The 27623-nt window shown below is 41.8% G+C and overlaps 1 protein-coding gene across 2 annotated transcripts in view; it reads left to right on the top strand.

The window, feature by feature from the left end:
- The window catches only part of si:dkey-91m11.5 (PH_BCR_vertebrate and RhoGAP_Bcr domain-containing protein), a 31646-nt gene extending 4910 nt beyond the window's left edge, over positions 1-26736 (top strand). The window contains exons 2-23 of one of the 2 annotated variants that reach the window (XM_062418286.1): positions 10126-10307; positions 11781-11885; positions 13852-14037; positions 15112-15219; positions 15451-15511; positions 15618-15670; positions 15774-15914; positions 18310-18431; positions 18817-18982; positions 19178-19297; positions 19456-19531; positions 19638-19742; positions 19828-19902; positions 20403-20500; positions 20746-20877; positions 23267-23326; positions 23725-23834; positions 24253-24392; positions 24543-24677; positions 24793-24898; positions 24988-25150; positions 25248-26736. In XM_062418286.1, coding sequence (XP_062274270.1) covers positions 10126-10307; positions 11781-11885; positions 13852-14037; positions 15112-15219; positions 15451-15511; positions 15618-15670; positions 15774-15914; positions 18310-18431; positions 18817-18982; positions 19178-19297; positions 19456-19531; positions 19638-19742; positions 19828-19902; positions 20403-20500; positions 20746-20877; positions 23267-23326; positions 23725-23834; positions 24253-24392; positions 24543-24677; positions 24793-24898; positions 24988-25150; positions 25248-25337 — 2534 coding nt within the window. In that variant the 3' untranslated portion in view covers positions 25338-26736. Of the gene's footprint in view, positions 1-10125; positions 10308-11780; positions 11886-13851; positions 14038-15111; positions 15220-15450; positions 15512-15617; positions 15671-15773; positions 15915-18309; positions 18432-18816; positions 18983-19177; positions 19298-19455; positions 19532-19637; positions 19743-19827; positions 19903-20402; positions 20501-20745; positions 20878-23266; positions 23327-23724; positions 23835-24252; positions 24393-24542; positions 24678-24792; positions 24899-24987; positions 25151-25247 lie in introns of those variants that run through there. The other variant, XM_062418287.1, reaches the window with a different exon arrangement.
- The last annotated feature ends 887 nt before the right edge of the window (positions 26737-27623 follow it).

Here is a 27623-nt window from a genome sequence, read left to right as displayed (position 1 = left end):
TAGTGTTACACCATGTTTAAAGCATGTATAACTTATTTCTATCTTTACTGTACATTGTCCTGTTTGACACATAGTGTTATAAAATGTTGCAAAAGCTAAGGTGTAACTTCTATAAACACAGCTTTACTTCCTGTTACACCACTGTCTAAAGCATTTACCTCTTCTTTATATCTTAACTGTACATTGTCCAGTTCGGCACATACTAGAAAAAATGTTGCAGAGCCTGAAGCTGTAGCTTTTGTCCCAGGGAGACTTGTTGCTGACATAAAGGCACAGCTGTTTCATGTGGACCTTTGCTTTGTGGATTACCAGCAGTCTGGATTTATTTTCTGATGTTGTAATAACATTACTGTGCACGTTGCCGGATTAGGCCTCAGGCAGGGAGTTGGTTTCAGGCAAGTTTTTTTTTTTGCAATAAACCGCTCTTTGTTGTGGTTAGTGACTTTTAGGGAAAGGTCGGTTTTTTTTGCATTCATCATAAAGCACTGCGTCATTCACTACAATCTATTAAAATGCTCTTAATAAAGCTAACTGAATCTCGGTTTTGTTTGCTTGGACACTTTGTGCTCCAGTTAGTTGAGCAACTATTATACAAGGCTTTAAAAGCTGTACGGTACAATAAACAGTGTATGTCAGTGGTTACACCTAAATTAGACTTTCTGATCTCTTCGGTGTATTTGGTGTATTTGTGTTCTGCGACCTGTCATGGAATATGTGAATGCTTCAGCAGACGGAGGATTGACGTGGTCCCTGCTGCTTTCGCGTGTCAGTGTTTTTAATGTCTGGCATGGTGGCAGTGTGTCGGTGCCTGGGAAAAATGACTGACTTACCGTTAGAAACACCTACTAACCGCCAAAAACAAACCTGCACTTGTCCTGCTCTGCTACTCTGCTACATCGCTACGTGTAATTTTAGTGAAATGGTCCGTCTAAAATTGACACATCTCAAGGGACTTTTTCTATGAATAGAAGAATGAGTGTTGTCTCCTTGTTTCTGGTTATCTAGGCCAATTGTCAAGCCTGGCTGTGAATAGAGCTGCTGATTAGCAGTGGGCCTTTAAGGAGGCCAACCTTCTGATGGGTCTATTTTGCCATAATTAATTATCATCATCATTGTGACATGCCTGTGGCCACGGCTTTGTGTTGTGGCTAGAGAACGGTCCGGTGTGTAGTCTGTCTCTTGGTTAATGTATGACGGTGAAAGGGCATAGAGGACATGGTCAGCCAAAAGGGGAATAATAAATGTCCCATTACCTTGATTATAATCTTTCTGCAAAAATCAGCAGATTATCTTTTAGGATGCATTTAGCAGAGCCTGCCTCAGCCAGGATATGGCACAGTTTCTGTAGGTAGACAGGTCTGTCTGGGATGGCTGTGACATTAATAGAAAGTGTCTGTCTGAAAGGTGATGAAGTCTGTCTGAATGTCTTGGCCTCAGTCCAGAGGTTGGCACCGCTTGCTGCCTCAGCAGGAGACAGAACTGGTTCGCACTCCTTGCTAATTGCAGACTCATGAATATTTGAGTTCCCATAAGGAAGCCCAGAAAAAGGCCTATCATTGTACCTGGATATCAACATCTGAGGTTTAGTGGTCAAGGAAGCTAAAGAATTCAGCCTCTCCCTTTCCTAGAGTAAATGTAAGCCTACAGGAGGAAGTGCTGGCAGCCCTCGAGGGCAGCCAAGTGTATGTGTGTGTATATGTGTGTAAGTAAGACACCTGTTCTTCTGTGCAGTGTACTGGGCAAAGTGGTCAAAAGCTGGCAGGCCATCACTACACCAGGCCAGCTGCTCTCACAGTAAAAGCCATGAATAGCCTTTTTGTTCCTCCCTATCAGAAAACAGAACAAAAACACTTGTTTAAAAACTATGCGGGACTGTTCAAGCTAGATCCCCCAATTATATCCACTATTCACATACTAACATACACTCATGTCCCGTAGATAAACCTTAATAGAAAAAAAACATCTTTGGCATGTTTATGAGCCTGCGGGCCTCCCCCGGCTCAGTGATCCTCCCTCGTGCTCGGCCTCAGCCCCTCCGGTCCTGCAGTCACAGCTCCCCTCCCTGGTCCCGCTCAAAGGGCCCTCTGTGCTGCTGGCTGGCAGGCCAAGTGTTTATGGAATGTCTCAGCTGCTTGCGGGGTGTGGAGGGAAACGGCTAATGAAATGTTAAGTGTTGTATGAGTTCACCTCTCTCACAACAAGCCTGACCTGTGGAGCTTGTTGTGGCAGCGGTCAGCAGAGTCTTTTTCAGACAAACGTTCTCTCCTGTCAACGTGAAGGAATGAGGAAAGTAAATGTCCTGATAACGAAGACTAAATTCTTTAAATGATTTTGTGATAAGCTAAAAAAGGTACTCTGGAAGTTTAGCGATTCACTGATAACACTGGGGAACTTCCAAGACACAGATTTATAAAAAATGGTCCAAATTGAACAAGGAGAGGCCGAATTATCCAAAAATATCCTTAGTTCTGGTCAATCTCCAAAAAACACTGGATACTACATTCCCCACAATGCATATTGATTGCGTCCTTTTTTATTAGACCCTGTTTTCCTGGTAAATACCCATTTCTTTCAAACTCGACTGCTCCATTTTTTAAGTGAACCTTCCTGTTGTAAATTAGTGGTCTCCAAGCCTAAGGCCACGTAACCCCCGATAACATCACCATGACATCACCAGGGGTTACTTTCTCAGACAACTCCAGTTCCCAATTTGTAACACGCGATTTTCGTTAAATATGATCGTATCAAAGCTGAGATAAACTTGTTGACATCATCAGGCATTATTTTTTTTTTTAGGTTTCACAAAGCCTCCCCAGAGCCTCAGATGACATCAATAGAAATCAAATACATTTCTAAATCTGTGATTATTTGATATGTTCATTGCGGGGGCCTACACACACTGTTAGCGTAAAACCGTCTCGTCAAATGTGAACGTGTGCTGTGTGTTTCTGGGCAGATTACGACCGAGCCAATCACATTAAAGCACATCAGGTGAGGTCTGTTCACTAATATTTAATTCCATTCAGACATGTTAATGAATATTTGATAATACCTGGAGGTCACTGTGATGTTTCACGGTCATAATCCCTGTCAGCAGATATTATTATGTTCACTATAAAACTACTGAGAGTGTAAGGCTGAACAGGCTAGACTCCAGTATAAATAATATGCTTTCCAAAGTATTGAGATGAGAATAATTAATTAGTTTTGGCCAAATAAAACTAAACAGTTACTGTTCCATATTAGACATGCTGATGCGTCAATACATCTGTGTGTAGCCAATGTGTTCATGTGCTCCATTGTCTGTGTTTATTTCCACAGACTGGAACAATTATTGGACTTTGATTCTTGCTGTTATGCAGCACATTACAACCAGTAGCCTGACCACCCGGAGCTATTTCGACACACACTGATTAGTAGGTGTGCTGGGCTGGGCGGCCCACTTCTGACCGACACTGTTCATTGACTGGCACTAATTTTAGGCTGCCCTACAACAGATCAGAGGCACGTGCTGGTGGGCCTCACTACCTCCGCTGGCTATGTGGTTAAAGGGCCTCCCGCTCCAGCAGACACATCAGATGGCCCATGATGTGATGATGATGATGATGTGTTGGCTAACAATTTTACAGTTTGCCAAAACGCACAGCCGGTGTCTGCATTCGCCATAACATATGCTCTAGTTATAGCAAAGAGGTTAAAGGAGCAAACCGACCATTTTACATGTCAAAGTCAATTCCCTACTCTCAGTGAGTACTACACAGCTTGTGAAAACAGTTGTGTGTAATGTGTTCTGTGGCTCCGGAAATGCTTTGTGACTTCATGTAAGTAATCTCAGGATGGGTTTGGCGGCTGCAAATTTTTGTCATGCTAGTGGCATGACTTGGTATGTCAGTTGTCGATCCACAATTTCAGTCCAGACTGAGATATCACATCAACTATGTGATGGATTGCTACGAAATTAAAAGTCCATGTGTCCAGAGGAGAAAACCTGTAGAGCCACCATGAGGTTCTCATTTATGGATTTGAGTGAAATATCTTGACAACTATCAGATTTATTACCATGAAATGTGGTGCACACATTTGCGTTTCCCTCAGGGTCCAATAACTTTGGTGATCCCTGACTTTTCTTCAGCAGGTTTAAAACTGTGTCCAAAATGTTGGTTTATGTCGACATACCTGCAAAACTAATTGTCATTCCCTTCAGCCTCATCTGTGCTTTGGCATACATATACTTTTAGCATATTGTTATGGTGAGTAAGTTAGCAGGCGGATATATTAGCATTTAGCTCAAAGCAGCGCTCTGTCTTCCCGTACACCGTCACAGAGCAGCTAGTGTGGCTGTAAACTGTTAGTTTGTTAGGAAGAAGAAAAACAACCCATGTGGTGATGACATGAAGTGAGTACCACTTCACTAATCATCCATACATGGTCTGCTGTGAGTCCCTCCTCAGAAGTGGTTGGGATTCAAGTAGACTCTTAGTAGTCTAAATGTCATCATCGAGCCAATATGAAGTGCATTACAGATAAATCTATTTAGATTTTTCTACTTGGCATAAAGTGAGGAAAACTACAAGGGCCACAGGGCAGGGTCACTCATGTCCAGTGTTTGAAAAACCATTGCCCTTCAACCAGTTCCCCTCAGTTTTGTCTCTCTGCCACTGCTGTTTCCCCAGTGACCACACAGTCAGGAGGAGCATCCATTTGCTGGAGCTATAAAGTGGTGCTGAGCTTTTAACAACATCTCACATTGGCATTTTCTGCTGCTATTTCAAAAGGTGCAACTTTTCTGTACAGATCTATACAACCATTAGAGAGGCGACAGAAAGGCTGTCCTTCATCGTACCTTTTTTTCCCCCTCTATGTTAAATTATAGATGCTTAAATTTCAGTTCTAGCACTTTCTGAGCTGGATCAATCAACACATTTGCTATGTGGTGTTTATTTTTGGGAGCTTGCGATCCAAGGCCTTATTTACACCTGACATTAACATGTGTCTGGGGTGATCTGATCACAAGTGGACAGCTCTAAGTGTGTCACTTCACACCTGGCATTACAATGTGTATCCACGAGTGTGGAAAATAAAAACATGTACATCATTTCTGTTTGTAAAGATCAAATGCATTGCTGTTTTTAACTGGTGGGAGGCAGCGATGCAGTTACTGTACCTAGTCTGCTGAAAATTAAAAGAGGAAAAAGAAGTGTGCAATGGCCTTGGAGCAAGGGCAAAATTAAAACTCTTTGGCCCAAATGTAAATCAGACAGCATGTTTCGTGTGTACTCCATCCACGAGAATCCATTTAGCCTGTTGTGGCCTCTTCTTGTTGTTTCACATTTTAATATGACACAGAGGACATCAGTTTGGGTAGGCGGTCCCTCAGTGTGGCCCAGGACACAGTCATGTACACACTGCTAAAAGAATGTGGCCAAATGTGGTCCAGACCAAGGTGAGAACAGGACCTCAGTTCTCTCCATTGACTGGTCTTTATGTGGGATCAATATCGCAAAGTGGGGAGAGATAAGTGGGCTCTGATCGTTTCGCTTTGTCAGAGCATTACCAGAAAAAGCTTGCCCCCTTTTCCCACTGGTGACATGGTGAATTATCGATGCCTCTATTCTAGTTCCAGCTTTTTCTGGGCTGGATCAATAGATCGCTTTGCTCTTTTTAAAATTTATTTCTGGTAATTCCCTCCATCAGTCAAACAGAATTGATATTTTATCTCTGGTGCATTTGACCAGTCCAGATAGGTCAAAGTCTGTGTATCTGATTTCAAAGTCTTCTTTGTGGTTGTTTCCAGAACAACATTTGGCTCACCCAAACTCAGAGGAACCCTGAGGCAACGTTTGATACTGTATGTTGGTCTCCTGCACAGTCAAATAACACCACATGATTATTCCTGTGATAGTGAGTCTCTGATTCTCTAACACTCTCAGCTGCACATCTGTCGGCCTCCCTCCGGCTGTTTATCGTGGGATAGTTCATCTCTATGGATTAGGATTAGGGGTCTTTGCTTTGTCATCAATAGGGCATCCAGCATGAGCCCTGCATTAAACTGTTGTCATGGTCCTCTGAACATGGCTTTTGTTTACATGCTGCAGGAAGGAAAAGTGTTTCAGGATGACTAATTATTCTCCAGGAGATGGGAGAACTACGAGCCAGTTGTTTGGCCTTGTCCTTATATATCTATTTTTAGGTGGTGCGCTCAGGGTTGCAGTGTGGGAAAGTCAAACACACTGTGTATTAATGAATTTAGCATTAAAAGGTAATTCCAACAAAAATCTTTTGTTTTTTTAAAATTTGCATTAATCTGAGATCTGTAATATTGCAGGCTCGTGGAAATACAGTCAAATGAAATTCTTGAAAAACACAGAATTACAGAGTTCAGAGATAGTCCAAAGCAAAATCTGCTTCCCTCTGAGCCACAGCTCTGTACGGCTCACAACCACAGCTGTTGGACTCAGCAAATCTTATGTAATGTCATTAGAATGTATTTATTACAGCTCTATTGCACAGTCGAAACCATTTTAAGCTGCTGCTAGCTGGGTATGGCACAGTGAGGACACAAGTGCCAGGACAGCTTTGCACCCTCGAGCTGTGTGATATTTTGTATTATAAACCAAATGATCAGTTATTTAGTTACTGCAGAGAGGAAACAAGGAAATAATATTGTTTCTTCTCTGATGTTCGGCTTATAGTATCAAAACCTGCCACCTGTTATGGACTATTATAGGTTCTCTTAAATTGAGTAAGTAAGCAAATGGAAAACTGACTGTTAGTATTAATATTGGCAAGTCACAAGAAGTGAAAGCTAACGAAGGCCAGAGATGTTCTTAAAAGGATAACTTTGAGAAAGTGTAGAACCACATGTAATATTTATTATAAGCTAGTATTAATATAGTTTGGTTGTATAGGTTGGATTTGTGAGATCATAACAGCGGCCTTGTCGAGATTGAAGTTATGTGCTTGTGCCCGATCCACCGGTGGTTTGGACCAATCAGCGTTGTGAATCCAGCCGCCTCACGAGATAGATAGTGTTGGACAGATGGTTCATCCAATCACCTGCAAAGTATCTTCTGAAAGTGCCTGTTTCCATTTACGACCTCTCAGACGGTCCCGTGTAACAAACCATCTGGCCCGTCAGGTTAAATCGGTATGCATCTTGGTCACATCTGTTTAATAACCACATTAAAGGGTTATTATGAATTATGTGTTTATGTTAAAAAAAAAGCTGCAATATATCATTTGAAATCCCTGTTATTATCTTCAAATGTCCAGTATTGGTCCAGGTTTACTCATACATGGGTCCTGCAGGTAGTTTGAGGTTGTTAAAGAGCAGTCTCCATTTGAGTTTATTTGTTCAGCTCTTTTTAAGAAAGGTTACAAACAGGTTCACAATAGGGACAAACAAAAGACAAGAAAAACAAGTGCTGCAGAGAAGAATCAATCAATAAGGACGGGGCCTTAAGAAAAAAATGTAAAAAATAGTTCAATAGACTTGAGTTTGAGTTACCATTTCTGTGTAAATGTAGTTCAATTGCACGAATGCGTATAAATACGACGGCCGTGTGCGTACATGAACATGTGTGTTAGAAGTGGGAGAGGGGGGGCTGTTTGTGAAAAGATGACCTTGTGCTGAAAGCCTGTTTCCGCTCTGAAGCAGATGAATTGCTGAATTTTCCGGACAGAGCTGCCTGGACACTTCCTCAGCGGCGACCCTTGTGATCGCAAGAACAACGCCTTTTTTTTTTACCGAGAATCTATTGTGATGTCCACTTTCTCACACTGCCGCAGCCAAGATAGTCCTGTGCTTTTAAAAATGTCCCCTATAAAAAGCACAAATAGCTCGGTATTTAAGACTCGAGAACACGTTTTAAATCCTCCTCCTTACTCCTTGTGTTTTTTAAGCTGTGGTTGTTTCTTTTTCCCCTTGAAGGAGATAGTTTGTGGCTCTGAGGCCGCTGCCCCGAGAGAGGATGTGTTATTCATCCAGTGCTTGGGCTGATGTATAATCTCACTGGAACACAGGGTGGCCTTTCACATTCCCCTGCGCTCTGAAGCTGTTTGGCTTGCAGTAGTCTCTTCCCCTAGCAGTCAATACAGTTCTCTCCCTCTCTGCTGGGCCCAGTGTGTTTGTGCGAGTCTTTTGTCACGGCCTCGGTGGATGTCATCCTGTCAGTGCGCCTGTCTTCCAGGCCTCTCCAGGGTGACTCGGCTTTAACCGCCCCCGGTTTCCGGAATCCTCTCTTTCCTGTTTTCGAGCTGAGGTGAACCGCTTTTCTAGCCTCTTCTTAGCGTACCTGACTCCAGATTGCTAGACTGTTCTATTGTCTGCTTTATTTATTTTTTTATCGCCGCCTCTTCAAGATCGCCGCTCCGTATCTTTCGCCGGCCACATCCTTGACGACAATAATGACGATAATAACGATGATAGGTGATGAGTCAGGGGTGGCTGACAGTAATTACAGGATGCAAGGCAAGTTGATCCCCATCTTCAGAGTGTCTAAAATGTTTGAAATCACAGGGCGCAACGTATATTTCTCACTTGTTACACATGTTTTTCTGGCACATGTTCACATGTAAACATGATGTCATACTTCCAGCAACGTGTAAAACATGAAAGTAGGTCTCTGACATCTCTGACAAAGGAGGAACTCTACTATCATTTGAGCTTTAGGACCTCTGTATGTAGCAAACACACCAAGTGAACATCATACCAAGTTCCAGTAGAGCTTTTCACATTCTCTGTGATCCTGAAAACACTCAGCCGAAGTAGCGCGCAACAAGGCTGGCATGAGCAGAGGGTGTGTGTTTGCCCCTGCTATTTCCCAGGCTTATCCGCTCGCCTGGCACGATCCTTCTGTGGCTGGCACAGGCTGCGTGGGAGATTTGTGCAGGTCACAGGTTTATGAAGGTTAAAAGAGGATTTGATATAAAGACAAATGACAGTAAAATCCTTACTGCTGCTCATAGTTTTTTGTTAACTGAAAATACTGGTTGTATTAGCTGCTGTTAGACCTGCATGTTCTCTTTCGGGCTGTGTTGTCATGACTTATTTTCTGAAATGTCAGGCTTATACAGAATGGACAAAATCACGTCTGGATTACTGCACTAGTACAATCTGGGACAAAAATGAGCTCGGGCCCTTGTTCCTCCTGCAGTCTGTACTTTATTTAAGTTCCTAGATGCCTTTACTTGCTCATGTGTACGGTGCTCAAGGCAGGCCACAAATAGCAGCTTCGTTATATTTTAACTGCAGCCCCAGAAACCAACCAGTACCTGAGTCCTAGAATACTCCCCCAGGTTTGTGGTATATCAGTAAGTTTGTGGTAATTGAATGAAACATTAATTCATATATGAATATGTACCAGCACAATATCAACTGAGATAGTAAAAGTCTTAAAAGTACAAGTCAGAGCCACAATATTAGGTAATGATCTCTTCCACTCCCCCCTATTCAGATTTTCAAAGTTTAAAGTATAGAAGGTGATGGAGGTATACGATGGCCATTCTCATGCTCGATTGTGTGTCATGGGTTGTTGCAGCAATTTTTGGGTTGATACCAGTTGCTATCTTTGTATGGAGCTGTTGGTATCAATATATACTCTGAAAACAGCTGTCGACTGTTATTGGAAACAACAGCGATCAGAGCAGTGAACCAGAATATTAAAAAGTTGTAAAACCAAAACGATGAGTTGAAAGACGATAAAACACTCAGTGAAGCAGAGAGGGACTGCAGTCTGTTGACAATGTATTTTTCATTATGAGCAATGCCTTTCGCATATTACATGCCCCTGATGTTATGATATCTTGATGCATTATCTCAAAGTAATTCATGAAAACACTATGGCATCTTAAAATAGATCAGAATACAGAATATGTATATATTATACTGTCAGACAGCGTGAAATATGATTTTCCTTACCACTTAAGTGAGAAAAAGGGAAACTGTAGGTTAAGAGGTTAATCATGTGACCCACTATTGGATCTTGATCGTGTATTAGATTACCAACTGAAAATAATGTGAAAGATTGCAACATTCCCCATGATGAATCTTTGTGTTTACTGCAGGATTTAATATCTTAATGACACCATGTGATCCCTTGTCCTTTGTTTGACTGTTTCTCACAGAGGCTCCGTACAATGAGACCCCTTCGTCATACGGTTATGACCTGGAGCATTCAGAGGAGCACCAGCCCCGTCAAGACCCTCTATCCTTCACTGGATCCCCTTCCTCCTCGCCTCGGCTCCGCTCCAAGAGCCGGTGCAGCCGAGACACCCAGTCGTCCGGCTCCCTGGAGTCCACGCTGTCGGTAATGTTACTCGGTCAACTCCCAACACCATCTGACACGTTAACTGTGTCGCTCGGCTCGTAGTGCTCTAACCTTCATCTTTTACTGGCTGTGCTATGCTCTGGCTAGTTCACTGTCCTCTGCTGTCCTCTCTGACATTGCTTTAAATACTTTATGTTTGTGTTAAAGTAACACGTCAATCCCGTCTTTCTTCCTTATTTTATAAATCTAAGGCAGATTGCTTGTTAAAGCTTAGAAGATAATTCCAGGTCATATTAATAAATAAAGGCCAAGCTACATTTTATCCCTCAATCTAATTATTTTAAAATAAATTGCACTAAAATTCACAAGACTTCTTTTGTCCCGTGACAGTCTTTGTCAGTGTTTGATAAAATGACTAACATTTCCTAGAAGCACTTTGCTTCCTGTTGCAAAGAGCATGCTCCTAATTTTACTCCTCTTAATCTGCATAAAAGTTATAAACAACGCTGGAGACACTTTAATATTCTAAAATCTGTATTTATGTTGTTGTTAATACTAGAAAAACAGCTTTCCCTTCATGATTGGTGCTATTGTGTGGCCAGTCTCCTCAGCAATGGTCCTGATTGTTTAGTTATTACACAATATTTTCAGGATTAATATTGTAATACCAGTTCCCTGTGTCACTAAATCATGCCACGTCAAATGCCAGAACTTTTAAAGAGGCTGATATTTGACTAGACTCTTGATGGTCTTAACTCTCCTGGGAAATCAAATGTGAGTAGGCAGAGAGCAAATAAGAAAAAAATGCCCTTCAGGCTTTGAAACAGCTGAAGCATCCAATGGCCAACAATGAAATACACAGAGTGCACCGTACAGCACCCAGATGGGAGTGCTTTTCAGTATGAAGCAGGGCGTTGCTGAAATAGACCATATATATATATACTCAGCAAACACACTGTGGCCAAGCAGATGTTAAAAAGAGACCCAGCTCCCCTCCCCCATCTTTGCTCTGTTATGTCCTATCTGTGGTATTCTTACTCTCTGATGTGTACACTTGGTGATCTTCAAAGTCTAAACTATAGTAGAGGGTGGAGGGGCTCACTCAGCATACATGTTGTTTTTTTTGATCTAGCTAATATAATGGCAGAGCTTGGCGTAGTCTTCTTACTGACATGATAGCCCGCATCAGGATGACTGATGTCTTTGACCTGCATGGAATAACAACCCCTTGGCCTAGAAACACATTTGTCTTCCTTAAGATGCTAGGAGTCTATGGACTAGGCCCCTTGGAATCTTCAACTCCTACCGAGTTTAATCAAATCTGGTCTGTCCTTTATCCCACAACAACAATATCTGTAGCCGGGGGTTTGCAGAGGTGTGTGGGGGCGATTTATTAAACATCAAACTCATTTACTAGCTCACATGCCTATCAACATGAGCCCGGGTTTCTCCGTGGACGTCTTCTCTTTATGTTTGCCAACTGTTTTTCTCTCTCCGTCGTCTTTGTACCAGGTGGAGCTGGATCAGGAAAAGGGGCTGGAGATGAGAAAATGGGTTCTGTCAGGAATCCTGGCCAGCGAGGAGACCTACCTCAGCCACCTGGAGGCACTTTTGATCGTATGTGTACAATTTATAACTCAACACAAACCTCAGCATACACCAAAAAAAGACGCTGAGGTTTTGAAATTAGCTCACAACACTGACAGCTGATACAGCTAACCTTTTCAGTTTGATTTTCTTTGAACTGCTGTTTCTGTATGTTCCCTTTTAAAGCCATACTATATATAACTCAACACATTCTTCCTGTTACTAATGAGAAATTAATTAGCAATACATGACACGTGTAATTCAGCAACTGCTACTCCTACAACTAGACTCTTTATCAAGTGAAACTGCTGTATAGGACTTTTTCAAACAAGAAATAATAATTGCTCCTCTTACAAATGAAAAGTTGGGTTTAATATGTAAGAAAATATATCCATACTCGCTTTAAAACACCTAGGGTTTTACAGCCACAGTCACTTAATAGTTTATGTTAGCTAATGTAAGCTAATGTAAGCGAATGTTAGCTAACGTTATCAAACTCGACAGATATTGTCTTACAAATGAGAAATTGAATTCATTAGCAATACATCGCGACAATACCTAAATCAAGCGTCATTTTAGCAACTGCTACAACTAGACTCTGTACCAAGTGAGATTGCTGTATATGACTTTTTCAAACAAGAAATAATAATTGCTCCTATTACAAATGAAAAGTTGGGTTTAATATGTAAGAAAATATATCCATACTCACTTTAAAACACCTAGGGTTTTGCAGCCACAGTCACTTAATAGTTTATGTTAGCTAATGTAAGCTAATGTAAGCGAATGTTAGCCAATGTTATCAAACTCGACAGATATTGTCTTACAAATGAGAAATTGAATTCATTAGTAATACATCACGACAATACCTAAATCAAGCGTCATTTTAGCAACTGCTACAACTAGACTCTGTACCAAGTGAGATTGCTGTATATGACTTTTTCAAACAAGAAATAATAATTGCTCCTCTTACAAATGAAAAGTTGGGTTTAATATGTAAGAAAATATATCCATACTCACTTTAAAACACCTAGGGTTTTACAGCCACAGTCACTTAACAGTTTATGTTAGCTAATGTAAGCGAATGTTAGCTAACGTTATCAAACTCGACAGATATTGTCTTACAAATGAGAAATTGAATTCATTAGCAATACATCGCGACAATACCTAAATCAAGCGTCATTTTAGCAACTGCTACAACTAGACTCTGTACCAAGTGAGACTGCTGTATGTGACTTTTTCAAACAAGAAATAATAATTGCTCCTCTTACAAATGAAAAGTTGGGTTTAATATGTAAGAAAATATATCCATACTCACTTTAAAACACCTAGGGTTTTACAGCCACAGTCACTTAACAGTTTATGTTAGCTAATGTAAGCTAATGTAAGCGAATGTTAGCTAACGTTGTCTAACTCGACAGATATTGTCTTACAAATGAGAAATTGAATTCATTAGTAATACATACTTTTTGAAACAAGACATAACAATTATTCCTCTTATAAATAAAAAGTTGAGTTCATATGTGAGAAAATATATCAATGCTCAATTTTAAAACACTCCGCTCAGTAGCTTATATTAGCAAATGTTAGCTAACGTTAGCTAACTTTTGAGAGATATTGCTATGTAAGTTACTGACGTTACTGAGTCACTTCAATTACTTCGTGGCTCCTCTCTGCCAGAGCCACTCTTACTACCATTTAGCATTTAGCTTTATCCTGTAATTGCTACTTGTGGTCCCAGTCGCCACTGCTCAGTGAGAGTTAGGCTTGTTACATGTACAAACAAATACTGAAAAAAAAAAAAAATTCCAGTGCAGTTTAGCTTGTTTCAGCAGATCTCAAACATTCTAAATAACTGTAATTTTACCCTTGTTATGTAGTTTGTGAATAAATCTTTTCTGCAAAGATAATGACTTTCTGTAGTTTTGTTACAATTGATTTTAATTCTGAAGATGAGTTTTCAGGCAGTAAATATTTGCTACTGTCATTGTTTGTGAAGCCCATGAAGCCTTTGAGGGCCGCAGCCACAACCTCCCAACCGATGCTGACCATCCAACAGATAGAAACAATCTTCTTCAAGGTGCCAGAGCTCCACGAGATCCACAAGGACTTCTATGATGCTCTGCTGCCCAGAGTCCAGGAATGGAGCCACCAGCAGTGCGTTGGCGACCTCTTCCAGAAACTGGTACGCTGATATTAATTTAGGTTTTGTACAGCATTAGATGCATATGTGGGAAAGTGGTGGGAAAGCTTTTTATTGATAATGACATTAATACAAATATAATCAATCGTGCCTCAGAAAATTACTTTCTGATCACTTTAAGTGTTTTTTTTTTAAATGGATGAATTAATTCGAGAAGTCATGCTGGAGGAAAGCATGTCAAGTCGTGTTTCTAACATAATTAGCAAGAACCTGTTTTTCCACTTCTTATAGTCTAACCTGAGCTTAGTAGGTCAGCTGACAAAGTAAACAAGGAGGTATGAGAGCAATAACAGAAACAAAGTATCTGATGGGCTGATACTAGTGAAATGTTGCAACAGTTGTTTGACGGTGAGTCAAAACACATGTTTAACTGCAGTATGAGTGTTAAATTACACCGTTCATCCCTTTTCAGCATATCTGTAAAGCAGCTTTTAGTCATAGCTAAGCAATGTCTATTCCTTCAGTTGAATTAAATACTCCTTTGAATAAGAAGATCAAATCGAACTTCGCTGCATTAAATTGTAGGTTGGGTTTTTGATCAAATGGACCACTATTCATCAAGTCAGTAACTTTCAGAAACTAATTATAGCACTCCTGAAATGTCATCCCTTGATCATTAATGATTTTTTAAAGAGGGGAGACTTTCAGAGGAAAAAGGTGGGAGTGTTTGGCTGTTAATAATGCTCAGTGAATCTTGCGGCGCACATGTGAGTAGACGGCCTGGAGTCATGTCCCGGCCAGATAAAAGCCTCACTTCACCACATGACAGGCTGTAAAGGAGAACAAAACGCTCCATAGGAGGTCGCTGAATAAGAGCTACCTAAGTGTTTGCTGTTGTTAAAAGATGAAAAACACAAAGAGTACATACACAGGTTCATGTGTAAACACGTGAGCAAATACTGAATCACATTCAGTTGCATGAATTCGTTTTTCTGTATCATTATTATTGCAAGTCATGTCTGAGCTACACAACAACGTACCCAGTGGCAATCTTGTACTAAAATCTAGTTTCTGTTATAGAAGATATCTAATCCGTATTCTGCTCCCGCCCTGTAGGCCAGCCAGCTCGGAGTGTACCGGGCCTTCGTGGATAACTATAAGGTTGCTGTGGAGACGGCAGACAAGTGCTGCCAGGCAAACGCACAGTTTGCAGAGATATCTGAGGTATGTAATCACGCTACGCACAGCGGGACGGCAGCAGGCGAGTGTTTGATGTTGCACAGCTGCCCGGGACAAGTGATGACAGTGCAGTTTCATCAGTCTTCACAGCACACAGAGCCGCGCAGCTCATTACAGCAGCGCTGATTGTTTTAATTGCACTGTGGGGCAGTAGCTTAGATTTAATTAGGGTATTTTTTTCTCTCACCGTTCCCTCTTGTGTTATCTTCCTGCCAGAATCTCAAAGTCAAAAGCACAAAGGACTGCAAAGACCAGGCGGCAAAAAATTCACTGGAAAGTGAGTACTGAGTGAAATGAATGGCCAGCCTCCGCATTAATCAATATTTCTATAAGTAGTTGAGCTGTGACTAGGCCTGCTGATCTGACTCTTTCCTCCTCCACAGCTCTTCTCTACAAACCCGTGGACAGAGTGACGCGCAGCACACTCGTTCTGCATGTAAGTCGATCCGCCTGATAATAACGTGGAGCCTCTCGTCTTGTCTGCATGGAGATGGAGTTTTCATCGGGGATTCAATTTGTCATCATTTTTTCTATTTAAGGACCTACTGAAGCACACGCCCTCCTGCCACCCAGACTATCCACTGTTACAGGACGCCCTGCGCATCTCCCAGAACTTCCTGTCCAGTATTAATGAAGAGATCACTCCACGCAGGCAGTCCATGACAGTTAAGAAAGGAGAGGTCAGTGTGGCAGGCTGAGTCACTGCATCGCCTCCGGGTCACGGATAACTTTGTGACCCCGGCTTGATTACTCCAATTCTTTCAGATGATATTCAAAATGTGCTCAGGGATATAGAGCATCAGTAAATAAACTTCCCACACTGCCAGCTAGTGCATTTTTTTTTCTTTATAAGTCCTCACAGTAAGACATAAAAGTTGATATGAAACACTAGATTGATGTTGTGACAGTTGAGTTACATTGAATAAAGCCCATGTTGCTGTACTCATTATTTTGGGTGCACCAATGGCTTCAGAAGAGAAGTACAACTTGTTCTCTTTGTGGTGAACTTGTTCCCTTTGCCAAAAAGAAATTCAGTGGTTTGAATGGTTTGGTGGCACAAACAGAGAGGCCTAACACCACCACAGTGACTGCCGTTCCTGCTTTTATATGCTTTTTTATATATTTGGCTTCACTTTCTTCCAGAGGTTTTGGCGCTTGGCTGTAGTAACTCTCGGGCACAATGTGGTTTTGTTACATGGCCAGCTTTTAGGAGAATTGCACTTGTTTTCTGGCTTCATGGCAGAATGAGAGGAAAAGTCAAGGATTAGGATTCATTGTCTAGACAACATGAATGTCTTTTTCAAAATTGTCCACCAGTCCAGTAGTAGAGTAGAGTAAAAGTCACCAATCACCAAAAATCAGTAGGTTTCACTTTTATGACAATTTTACTCAGGACTAAAGTGGTGGACCAACTGACAGACCGACATTGCCATACATAGAGCTACATGACTAATATGGCTAAAAATTAAACAGGGAGTTGTTGTGAGGTAATGTGTAACTTAAGTTCTTGATTGACAGGACCTGTCATTATATATACTTAAGGTTTACATTTTGTCACAAAAATGAACGCAGACTGAAGGTATTTTTGAGCACCTTCTCTCTCAGACAGCAGTGAGATTCAGGATTATATCTTCTCTGGTAGTTTCCGTCATGTTTTGACTGTTGACAGTAAAAAGCTCAGAGCACTAGGTGTCTGGAATCTGCAATAAAACAGGAGTATGAGTCAGGTTGCTGCTGAGTCATCTCAGCCTGTCTGCAGTAGTCGGGAAAGGAAGTGAAGCGTAGAGGAAGCTTGTGACAAAGCGTTCCAAACACTGGAGGAAAGGCGCTCCGTGTCGCAAACCAGGAAAACTAGTCGATTACTTCTGCGCTCACTCCCATCCTTCCCTGCCGCGGTGTCAACTCTGCTTCCCAGAAATGACCTGCAGCTCGCCTTATCAGCTGGCTGTCTAACCAGCCTTTTGCACTGGGTGTGTACTGACTTACCCGTGCTTCCTGACCCCCTCTATCCTCTCCCCCCCCCCGCAATAGCACGCATCTCAGGGCTCTGATTCAGTTGACCTGACTGAGAACTTCCTCTGTTTTTTCTGGGAACTGGTCCTGCCCACCAGGGTGGGTTATTAAATCAAAGAAAGTTCTTGAGAACATTCTTCTGTATATTATCTAGGAAGTCTGAAATCCCACAGCCAGATTGACAGATAACCAACGCACGACAATCACTTGAAAATACGAGATTGTTGTTTTATTGTACGTGATCGGCTCTCGACTAAATTTGCACCCATTGTTGATGTTTTGCACCACTAAAGCCTGTAATTACTACAAGCATTTAAAGCTACCAGTTTGTTTAGCTGCACCTCTCGTGCATGCCTCGCTGCTTAACGTCTCATTACAGCGCATTTAAAAAAAAAAAAAAAAACCAGGAGCAGTTTCCAGTGTCAGTGGGTGCAGTTGACAGCTCTCTGGGTTTTTTTTTTCCCCATTGGATTATTGAGCAGTTTGTGGTCATGTTGCTTTTTTTGAAACTGGGCATGTTTAGAGTGTCCCCGCAAACACGCTCGTCACCAATCAACGCCAAAGCGGTGTGCGTAGAAAGCAGCAGAGGGAAACCACGCTGCAGGGATTTCCTTGTTTTTGTCCTCCCGTGGTCAGCACGGCGTGGCAAAGTCTCACATGGGCAGCGTCATTGTAAACAGATTCCACACAGAGGTCAACGAAGCAGAGGGAGATGCGTCTGTTATCGCATCTGTTGATGAAGATCCATTACAGACAAAACTCATATCACCAGAGGCTGAAAATGTACTCGGCCGGTAGTTAAAGGAACATAATGTATACGGCCATTGATCTGTTTCAGTCACATGATAAATGATTAACTGGTTTATTTTCTTCACTTCCTCTACGAGAGTGGAAAGCATTTATCCTGAAACCACAATCTGTAATTACAAAAATCATGATTCATTTGAAACAGTTATTTTAAGCATCCGTATAAATGTTACTACATCATTTTTAGCACTTCTTAGTCTACAGCGACATTATTTGATCTCGCCGTGACGTTACTTTCTCGTTTCCCGTCGGCAGAACCGTCAGCTTCTGAGGGATCGCTTCATGGTGGAGCTGGTGGAAGGTTCCAGGAAACTACGTCACGTCTTCCTCTTCACAGACCTGCTGCTCTGTACCAAACTGAAGAAGCAGGCCGCGGGGTGAGTGAGGGTCGGCCTCCAGCAGGACGGACGTTAGAGATGCAGGCGTGTGACCTGGAAAATGGTTCACCTCACTGTGCTGCGCTGTTCTGTGCTGTTAGGGGAATGTAAAGTCACTCCACCCAAGCAGACATTTAGTTAACATAAACTCTGCTTTGCTTCATGTAGATTTGTGTTTTTTTCCAATGTGAACAACTAGAGTTCTTTTATATCTCTATTGATTTTTTTTAGAAGTGTTTCCAGGCTTGTGGTTAATCTAGCCACTGTTGTTCCACTGAAACCATTATGGCTAAACAGCAGGACATCATGACAAATATCTGGTAAAGGAAATTAGAAAACAAAACAAACATTCTCTTTTGTTGTGTGGCGTCTCGTCCTCCAATAGGAAAGGCCAACAATATGACTGTAAGTGGTACATCCCGCTAGCTGACCTGACCTTCCAAACCCTCGAGGACTGCGAGTCCACCCCCATCCCTCTGGTGCAGGACGAGGAGATCGACGCCATGAAGATCAAAATCTCCCAGATCAAGAACGAGATCCAAAGAGAGAAGGTGAAGAGACACAAGATACGAGGAAAACATAACAATATTTAACATATATTAGATTATATATTAGATCCAAGGTGATGTGTTATTCTGCTAGAGCCTGAACACAAACTAAAATATAAATGAGGAACCCTAAAAATGAGCGCACGTGATCACAGGATAGCGCAGACAGCATTAACCCTGTAACTGCTTGTCTTTTAGAGAACTACCAAAGGATCCAAGGTGATTGAGCGACTGAGGAAGAAGTTATCAGAGCAGGAGTCTCTGCTGCTTCTCATGTCGCCCAGCATGGCGTTCAGAGTGGCCAACAGAAACGGCAAGGTGAGTCAAAAGTGTTTATATGGGTGACAGATTGTACCGTTTGAGAGTTTGTCATGAGAAGCACTACTCATTTAGGTTTCTGCTGCCCTCTGCTGTCAAAAGTGTGGAATTACAGCACGTGCCCAAAATCGAATCAAATGTCTCTTAATGTGTTTCAGGGTTTCACATTTCTAATCTCCTCTGACTATGAGCGTGCTGAGTGGAGAGAGATCATTCGAGAGCAGCAGAAGAAGTGTGAGTTTCCTTTGTGCTGTTATAAGATACGATGGTAGGATTATTATAAAAGCTGTAATGTCATTTTGTGTGTGTGACTTGCATTTACCTCGATTGTTTCCTGCAGGTTTTAAAAGCTTCTCTCTGACCTCTCTGGAGCTGCAGATGCTCACTAACTCATGTGTGAAGCTCCAGACTGTTCACACTATCCCAATGACCATGAATAAAGAAGGTAAGGTTCATGCTTTATTGTATATTTAAGAATTTAATAAAAATGCAGTTTTTTTCATCAACTTTTTATAATCTGAACTCCACAGACGATGAATCTTCTGGTTTGTACGGCTTCCTGAACGTCATCGTCCACTCTGCGTCGGGACTCAAACAAAGCATGAGTGAGCGGCTCCTACTCTTCTTTTTGACTAGAAATCATACTTCAGATAACTCGAGAGGTCGCATGTGGTGGCACATCATGCTCTACTGTGCCTGCCCCACTCTCTCTCCCTCTCTCTCTCTCTCCCTCTCTCTCTCTCTCTCTCTCTCTCTCCCTGCGGCTGTCAGCTGGGAGGGCAGCTGCAGGGGAACAAGTGGGATTAGTCAGGAACACCGTGTACAAGCCGCCTCAAATATGTCTTTGGCTTCTCAAATCACTGCCTGAGTACACTCCACTTTTTAATCTTTATAACAAACAATAATCCCTGGCAGCTTTCAGCTACTCCTGTTATTTGTTAATTTAATGAGACGGTCACAGCATAGCAGCAATGACACCAAAGAGAAAAGTGGTGGCAGACAGTCGCTTTATTACAGTACATATCTCAAAATGTCTCAACCAGAAGATTGATGTGCTGATGTGTGATTCACCTGTTACTCAACCACTTATGTTTGTGCCCATCAGACCTTTACTGCTCTCTGGAGGTGGATTCTTACGGCTACTTTGTCAACAAAGCCAAAACACGTGTGTACAGAGACTCTACAGAGCCCAACTGGAACGAGGTGAGGGTGCAGCTCTGAGTGGAGAGACTGAGTAATTAACATGCTGTCCACGGCTCACAGTATCCACAGTGTGTGTGTGTCTTTAAGAAGTTCAATAAAGGACTATTCCCCCCCCCCCTGGAAATTGAATCCGAGCAGTCTTGTAAAAAGGCCAAAGATGTTAGGGAAACTGTTCCCAGGAGTGCAAATGTTGTGCTCTGAGCTTAAACATACAGTAACATGCCTCTGCTCTGTTTCCATGCTAGGAGTTTGAGATTGAACTGGAGGGCTCTCAAACTCTGAGGTTGCTCTGCTATGAGAAGTGTTGCATCAAACCCAAGCAGAGCAAAGAAGATGGAGAGATGACTGACAAGATCATGGCCAAAGGACAGATAAAGGTACTGACAAAATGAAGCACACAAGTTTGAGTCAAAAGCCTTCATTCAGCAAATCATGTGATTAGTAAAATCAGACGAAAATTGACTGGGCTGTAAAGGCATAGTTAGACATTTTGGGATATAGTGGTATCAATCTTTTCATCAAACTCTAGTGAATAAGCATATTTCCCTAAATGCCATCCAGTGTTCCTTTTAATGTCACGCTCAAAAAAGTCAAATAAACGGACTTTTTCAACATTCTGGCTCTAAATATGTGCCCAATTTCCTGGAGAACACTGGACCTGTTGTAAATCATACTGTGTCCCATGAGGCACCATCACAAAAAGATAATAAAAATCAATATTTACGGACTTAACATGACCCCTTTTATGGTTCAGCTGGTATTTCTAAGAAAAAAACATTGTGGCCTATGTGAAGTGAACTCCCTCTATTGATTCCAGTGGCTCTACAGTGGTGACTTATCTGCACCGCTGACCACAGGACCCCTTTATTTTCTTTTTTGGTTAATCCTGCCCCGTGGGACCACTTTTCACTGCTGAACAATAAATGAGCCATGAGGTTACCGGTGGGTCACTCCAGCTTGACCCCCTGATAGTGTTGTGACAGAGGGAGGATTAGACTTTGGGTTGACCAAATGTAGCAGTGGGCACCACTCCAGAGTGTGGCAGCGGGAGAGAGACACAAAGCGCCCTTTGATCAGCCAGTGAAGGGATTTCCCTGCTGGACAGGTGGGTCAAAACACTGCAGAGTCTAAGAGGGAAAGGAGCATGTGGGTGTCGGCATCCTCAGTGTGATAGTGTAGTGTTGTTCAGAAAACAGCTCAGGGATAGGATCAGGCCCTTAAGGCATTTTCATGACCTGTGATGTCAGGTTAGGCTGCGTTGTTGGTGTCTACAGAGAGTGTTTTTACTTCAAACTGACTGAAAGAGCTTGGGGTTTATGGGAAAATAATATAAAGAGTATTATTTGAGGTGACTTGAGCTATAAGATTCATAATTATTGGGGTAAAAAAACCTCAGGATACAAAACAACCCTGTATTAGCATTTTAAATACCTGAGAATTAGAGGGTAAAGAAGGCTTTCATTAGGAATACTAAATAATGTTTCAGATATAGAGAAGAGAAAGCTACTTCTGTTGATCCTGGTCACTAGTGCTAATCAGTAATTCTCCCTCGAGGGATCCTGTTTAGGCTACCTGAGATGCTAAGTTGCCAGCCAGCAATCCCCGTGGCAAGCAGCGTCAGGCGTGAGCATGTTGATAATGAGGGTAGGAGGGGATTCTCAGGAGTTAATCCCCCAAATCCATCTGGGAAGTAGAACAACAGCCAGGCAGCGTGATTGGCAGGCTGCTTGGCTTTGTTCTCTCGTTCTGAATCCCACCGGTATGAGCAGATTGGGAGTCCGATTATGCTGAAACGAGGGGATGACTCAGAAGGTTTCGTGAAGGTTCAGCCGTGAGATCCTCAAGATTGTCATCAATGGTTGTGTGTTCAGAGGATATGGACTTGCTGCTGTTGTTAGTAGACTGGTTTAGGAAGTAGTGGTATCTCCTGAGCAGCAACGCTTTGCACTTTCTTTGTCTCGTTGCTGTCAGTCGGTAAAAGTGACATCTTGTAGCTGAGAGAGGCTCATGTGAGAAAGGATGAGTGAGAGTAATCCCAATGAGGAAAGTGTGGATCAGGCCAACAGCGGTCTGGAGGAAGAAGGAGACGCTACTCCCAGGAAAGCCCTGAGTACAGGAGCCCGCCTGTGGGACAGAGTCCGCGGCAGCCTGCTCAAACCAAAGGTAAAGACGTAGAAAGTTGGTTGTGGATAGATCTGTTCGGGGTATTTCTGTTAAGGATGTCACGCGAGGACAAACTTTTTCCTCTCTTTCGTCCCTCTGAGACGTTTAAAACCCTTTTTGAGCTCTACCCTGTTGTATTTCTGTTTGGATTTGTCCCGTTTGAGATTTCAGACTCCAGCATTTAACTGCACGTGATTCTTTTTTATCTTCTCGATTGGGGGCGAAAAGAAAGTATTACGTAAGAAAATTGGTTTTCACTGAACAAAGGATTATCTGAATGAGATTTGGTGGTTTCTTGGGTGAAAGAACATCTGCCATGTTGGACAGGCACAGTGCTTACTGTAGCAGTGGGAATATGTTATCACGTTACTCGTTGCCTGATCAGTGCAGATAAAGGCTGGCAGTCTGGTATCAGTCAGATGACTGAAGTAGATCCCTGACATGAGGTAACACTACCTGGCCATGTTGAGTTTATGTTTATGTAAGTTAATATGAAGAAAAACTGCTTCCTGGAACAAGTGGATTAAAAATGAAACAACCTTTTGAAATGAGTCTGGTTTAGAAGAACTTAACAATTACTCTTCTGTTATTTTCCCCCCCCAGTTGGATTCACAGACATTGCAAAATAAAGACTGGCAAAGGACAGTCATCGCTATGAATGGGGTAAGTGTTTCACCAAACCAGGGCAAAGTGACAAGAGTGACACACAAGTCATTCATGTAACACAACAGTTTTGGAGTGGTTGAAATAGTGCTTTTTGAAAATGCTACAAAACACTGATGCATGCATTAAAGTGAGACTGTGTAACTTTGGAAACAAGAAATAATACAAAATGACACATTCTTGCTCTTACGAATGAAAAGTTGAACTCATAAGCAGCCTCGCTTACTGAAATACATTTAGACACTTTGCTGCTACATCTAGAATTTGACTCTTCTACCCTTATGTTATATTTTAGCATTAATGTCATTTGTAGCCAAACTTTACATAGTCTAGCTTCAAGGTTTGTAAACTGACATTAGCCCACAGTTGTCTAAAGTAATGGGTTTATTTTGTTTCAGATTGAGGTGAAGCTTTCCATGAAGTTCACCAGCAGAGAGTTCAGCCTGAAGCGAATGCCTTCACGGAAACAGTCTGGCGTCTTCGGAGTGAAAATCCACGTAGTTACTAAGTGAGTTGTGGATATGAGTCAACTTCGGTGAAGTGCTGCTTTCCAGGGAATTTACTGAGAAGTTTTCTTCAGTCTCAGAGTTGAGAAATGAAGGAGAGCCAGTGACAGTGCTGCTTATTCTACCAGAGCATTGTGTAGTATTTTAACATCATCCATACCATGAAGTTTTAGACTTTACCTCGAGGAGACCATCACAGGAAATATTAAAAGCATCCATTAGCCTCTAAACAGCATTTTAAACTAATGTATCAGTTGGTTAGGTGGAACATGAACTGTAACACCATCCTTAGTGTTTATGGGAAATGTTGTCTTTAATCTAAAGGACTTTTCAATCATTACATGTATTTAGAGTAATACATGAGTTGATTTGTAAGTAGCACCTGTAAGCCTTGTTTCTGTGTGTCTGCGGCTTCACCAGGCGAGAACGCTCCAAGGTTCCTCTCATTGTGAGACAGTGCGTGGAGGAGATCGAGCGACGGGGGATGGAGGAGGTGGGGATCTACAGAGTGTCCGGTGTCGCGACTGATATCCAGGCACTAAAGGCTGCCTTTGATTCGAGTGAGTTCGGCTTGAATTTCGTTTTTTTCGTACGGTTGGAAAATAAGCACTCATGCTAAACTAAAGATAGAGGCTCTTAAGTGCTTTTTTTCAGCTTGTGCTCAGTGTTCTTCGATATTTATATTGACTGGTGTCTCATCTTCCCTGCAGACAACAAGGACGTGTCTTTGATGATGAGGGAGATGGACGTGAACGCCATCGCTGGAACACTGAAGCTGTATTTCCGTGAGCTGCCGGAGCCTCTTTTCACTGATGAGCTGTATCCCAACTTTGCTGGAGGCATCGGTCAGTCACAGTCTTTATATTGAACCATTTGGCCTTATCTGGAGTATATCTACAACATATATACATAAACATGAGCTTTGGTTTGATTTAGATATTTCGTGCTCTTTCCTTGCAGCTCTCTCTGACAGTGTAGCAAAGGAGAGCTGCATGCTCAACCTGCTGCTGTCTCTACCGGAACCCAATCTGGTCACCTTCATCTTCCTCCTAGACCACCTAAAAAGGTCAAACTTAGCTGTACTGTTTGGATTTTTTTAATTTTTTTTTATAAGTAGGCATATCTGTAGGTTGAATGTTATTTTTGCTCTTACAGGGTGACAGAAAACGAGGGCGTCAACAAGATGTCTTTGCACAATCTAGCCACAGTCTTTGGCCCCACTTTGCTTCGACCGTCTGAAAAAGACAGCAAGATCACCGTCAACAGCTCACAGCCGATCTCCATGAACGACAGCTGGTCTCTCGAGGTCATGGCTCAGGTAAAACTCCTGTCAGGACGACTCCGACAATCACTTTCAACCTTTTTTTGTAAGTCTGATCACCTTTTTTTTTACCTTTTTACCTGTGTCTCTTTAGGTGCAAGTCCTCCTCTACTTCCTCCAGTTGGAGAGCATCCCAACACCTGACAGCAAACGTCAAAGCCTTCTCTTCTCTACTGAAGTATAACAGGAGCATAAAAAAAACAAAAAACGTCCTGTTCAAAGGAAGAATGTCAGCTGCTTAATAAGGTGGATGCTGCTGAGCAGTTACGACTGGCCGGTTTACTGAGCAGATGCACAATTCAGCCACCAGGGGGAGCCATCTACACATTGTAAACTGGAAACAGCCACCATGACCAAAGCTGTCTCTCTTCATGAGATGTGATGAGCATGTGTGTGTTCTGTTTACGTACAAGCTTGCCTGCTGTGTCAGTGAATGACATCCCTGTATGATGTATGGACTAAATATATTCCTTTTTTTTATTATTATTTAAATTTTCAAGAAGCATAATTTGCTGTACCCATTCTGTCACTGTGCACATTAGCTCCATATTCACAGAGGGGGGGAATTCTGTTGTTTTGTAAGACTTATTGCTGTGGATGAAAGGTAATTTGATAGGACATATTTTTCATGTCTGCACAAATCCCCCCCCCCCCCCCCCCCCACTAGAAATGTTTGACTTGGTTGAAAACTCACCTGTGCCAATGTTTCCCTGCTGATGACCAATAGAACATTTCAGTTAACCTAATGTTTACACGCTCTCTTAATTTAGTAGAGATTTTTAAAAAAGTATGATACTGAAAGCTGTAGTTAAAACACAACATGCAGGCATGTTGACCTAAATGGAAATCTAAGTGTTTTTTGTTCTGTGCTATACAATTTGTATAGTGACCTTGTTGAGTGCACAGGTTCTTCTTGTGGTGTTCAAGCCACTCAGAAACTTTCATGTAGATATGAGTGTTTGGTTTTTTTCAAGGTGGAAGGGAGGAAGTGAAAGACAAATCTTTCCAGGAAAAGACAAAGACTGTTTCTTCCACCTGTGGAATGTATACTGTTGTGTGTATTAAGTTAATTTCACAGTTGTCTTTAGTCCATATTTCATATGTTGTGTGTCCACATTGGTTTTGTAGCCTCCGCCTGGTTTGATTTATATATCTAAAGTCATCTGTGTTTCTTACTGCATTCCTTCTTTATGGTATCCTACAGTACCTTTATAGGACAAACACACACACACTGCTGTAGAAATGAGAGCACATGGAGATTATGCTTATCTGGAATACCAAATGTTCCCTAACAGGACCCTTCGTTCACTCATATCTCTAACTCTCCTGGGGTATCAACAGGTTTATCATTCCCATACATAGTATTACTCTCAAAGCCCCTGTGAAAATACACAGTGTGCTTGTATTCAGATCTTCTTTCCCCAAATCACTGCAAGTATTCAAACAACTTGTTAGCACACACTATAACCCTATATACTTGTGATTCATGTAAGATAAGCAATAATTCTTAGTGATTCATATGTTGAGCGATGACCAGTGTGTCATGTATGTATGATTTATGTAAATAAAACTTAATAATATTATTTTTTGCAATGTGTTCTTTCTTAGATGAGAAATGAGGGGGGGAAACATCAGAGACTTCAAAGTGTAATCTCTGACGCAGTTCTGTTTTATCACATCAGATCACCAGACTCAGCCATGTTTCAGTCCTCTTTTATAAATCATGTGTATTTAGCTCATACTGGACTATAAATACACTCAGAGTGCTGAGTCTGTCCTGTTAGCCAGCATCTGTGCATCTTGTTAAATATGTATTCCATCAGAGGAGTTTGCAAATTCATCAGTATAGGACTGGTGAAGCATTTATATTAAGGATAACCTCTACAGTTGTTTAAGACAACACATACAAATATCAAATACATTTATTTATATATATATATATATATATATATCAATCGGAACAATGATGTGTGACTGATTTGGTTTTTCCACAAAAACTATAATAAACAATTCAAAATAATTTAAAATTCTTAAAATGGCATCTATTCCCCTTCCCTAATTACAAATACCAGAATCAATGTACCATTTATGACCTGTTAATCCAGACATTTCCACTGTATGAGCAAAGTAAATGCTTGTGTAACATACTACGGTAAATTAAATATGACCTTTAACCTTTGTGTCGTCCTCCCGGGTCAAATTGACCCTGTCTGTTTTGACTGTTCCTTCCTTCCTTCCTTCCTTCCTTCCTTCCTTCCTTCCTTCCTTCCTTCCTCACTCCCTCCTTACTCCTTTCCTCCCTTCCTTCCTTCCATTTGTCCTTCCTTCCTCCCTCCCTGCTTCTTTCCTTCCCTCTTTCCTTCCTTCCTTTCCTCCTTCTCTCCTTCTCCCTTTCTTTTTTTCCTTCCTCTCTCTTTCATCCCTTCCCTCCTTCCTTTCCTTCCTCCTTCTCTCTTTCTTTCCTCCCCCC

This window comes from Scomber scombrus, chromosome 4 (genome assembly GCF_963691925.1).
Source record: "Scomber scombrus chromosome 4, fScoSco1.1, whole genome shotgun sequence".
Taxonomy (NCBI): domain Eukaryota; kingdom Metazoa; phylum Chordata; class Actinopteri; order Scombriformes; family Scombridae; genus Scomber; species Scomber scombrus.
This window is presented reverse-complemented; position numbering and strand designations above follow the sequence as displayed.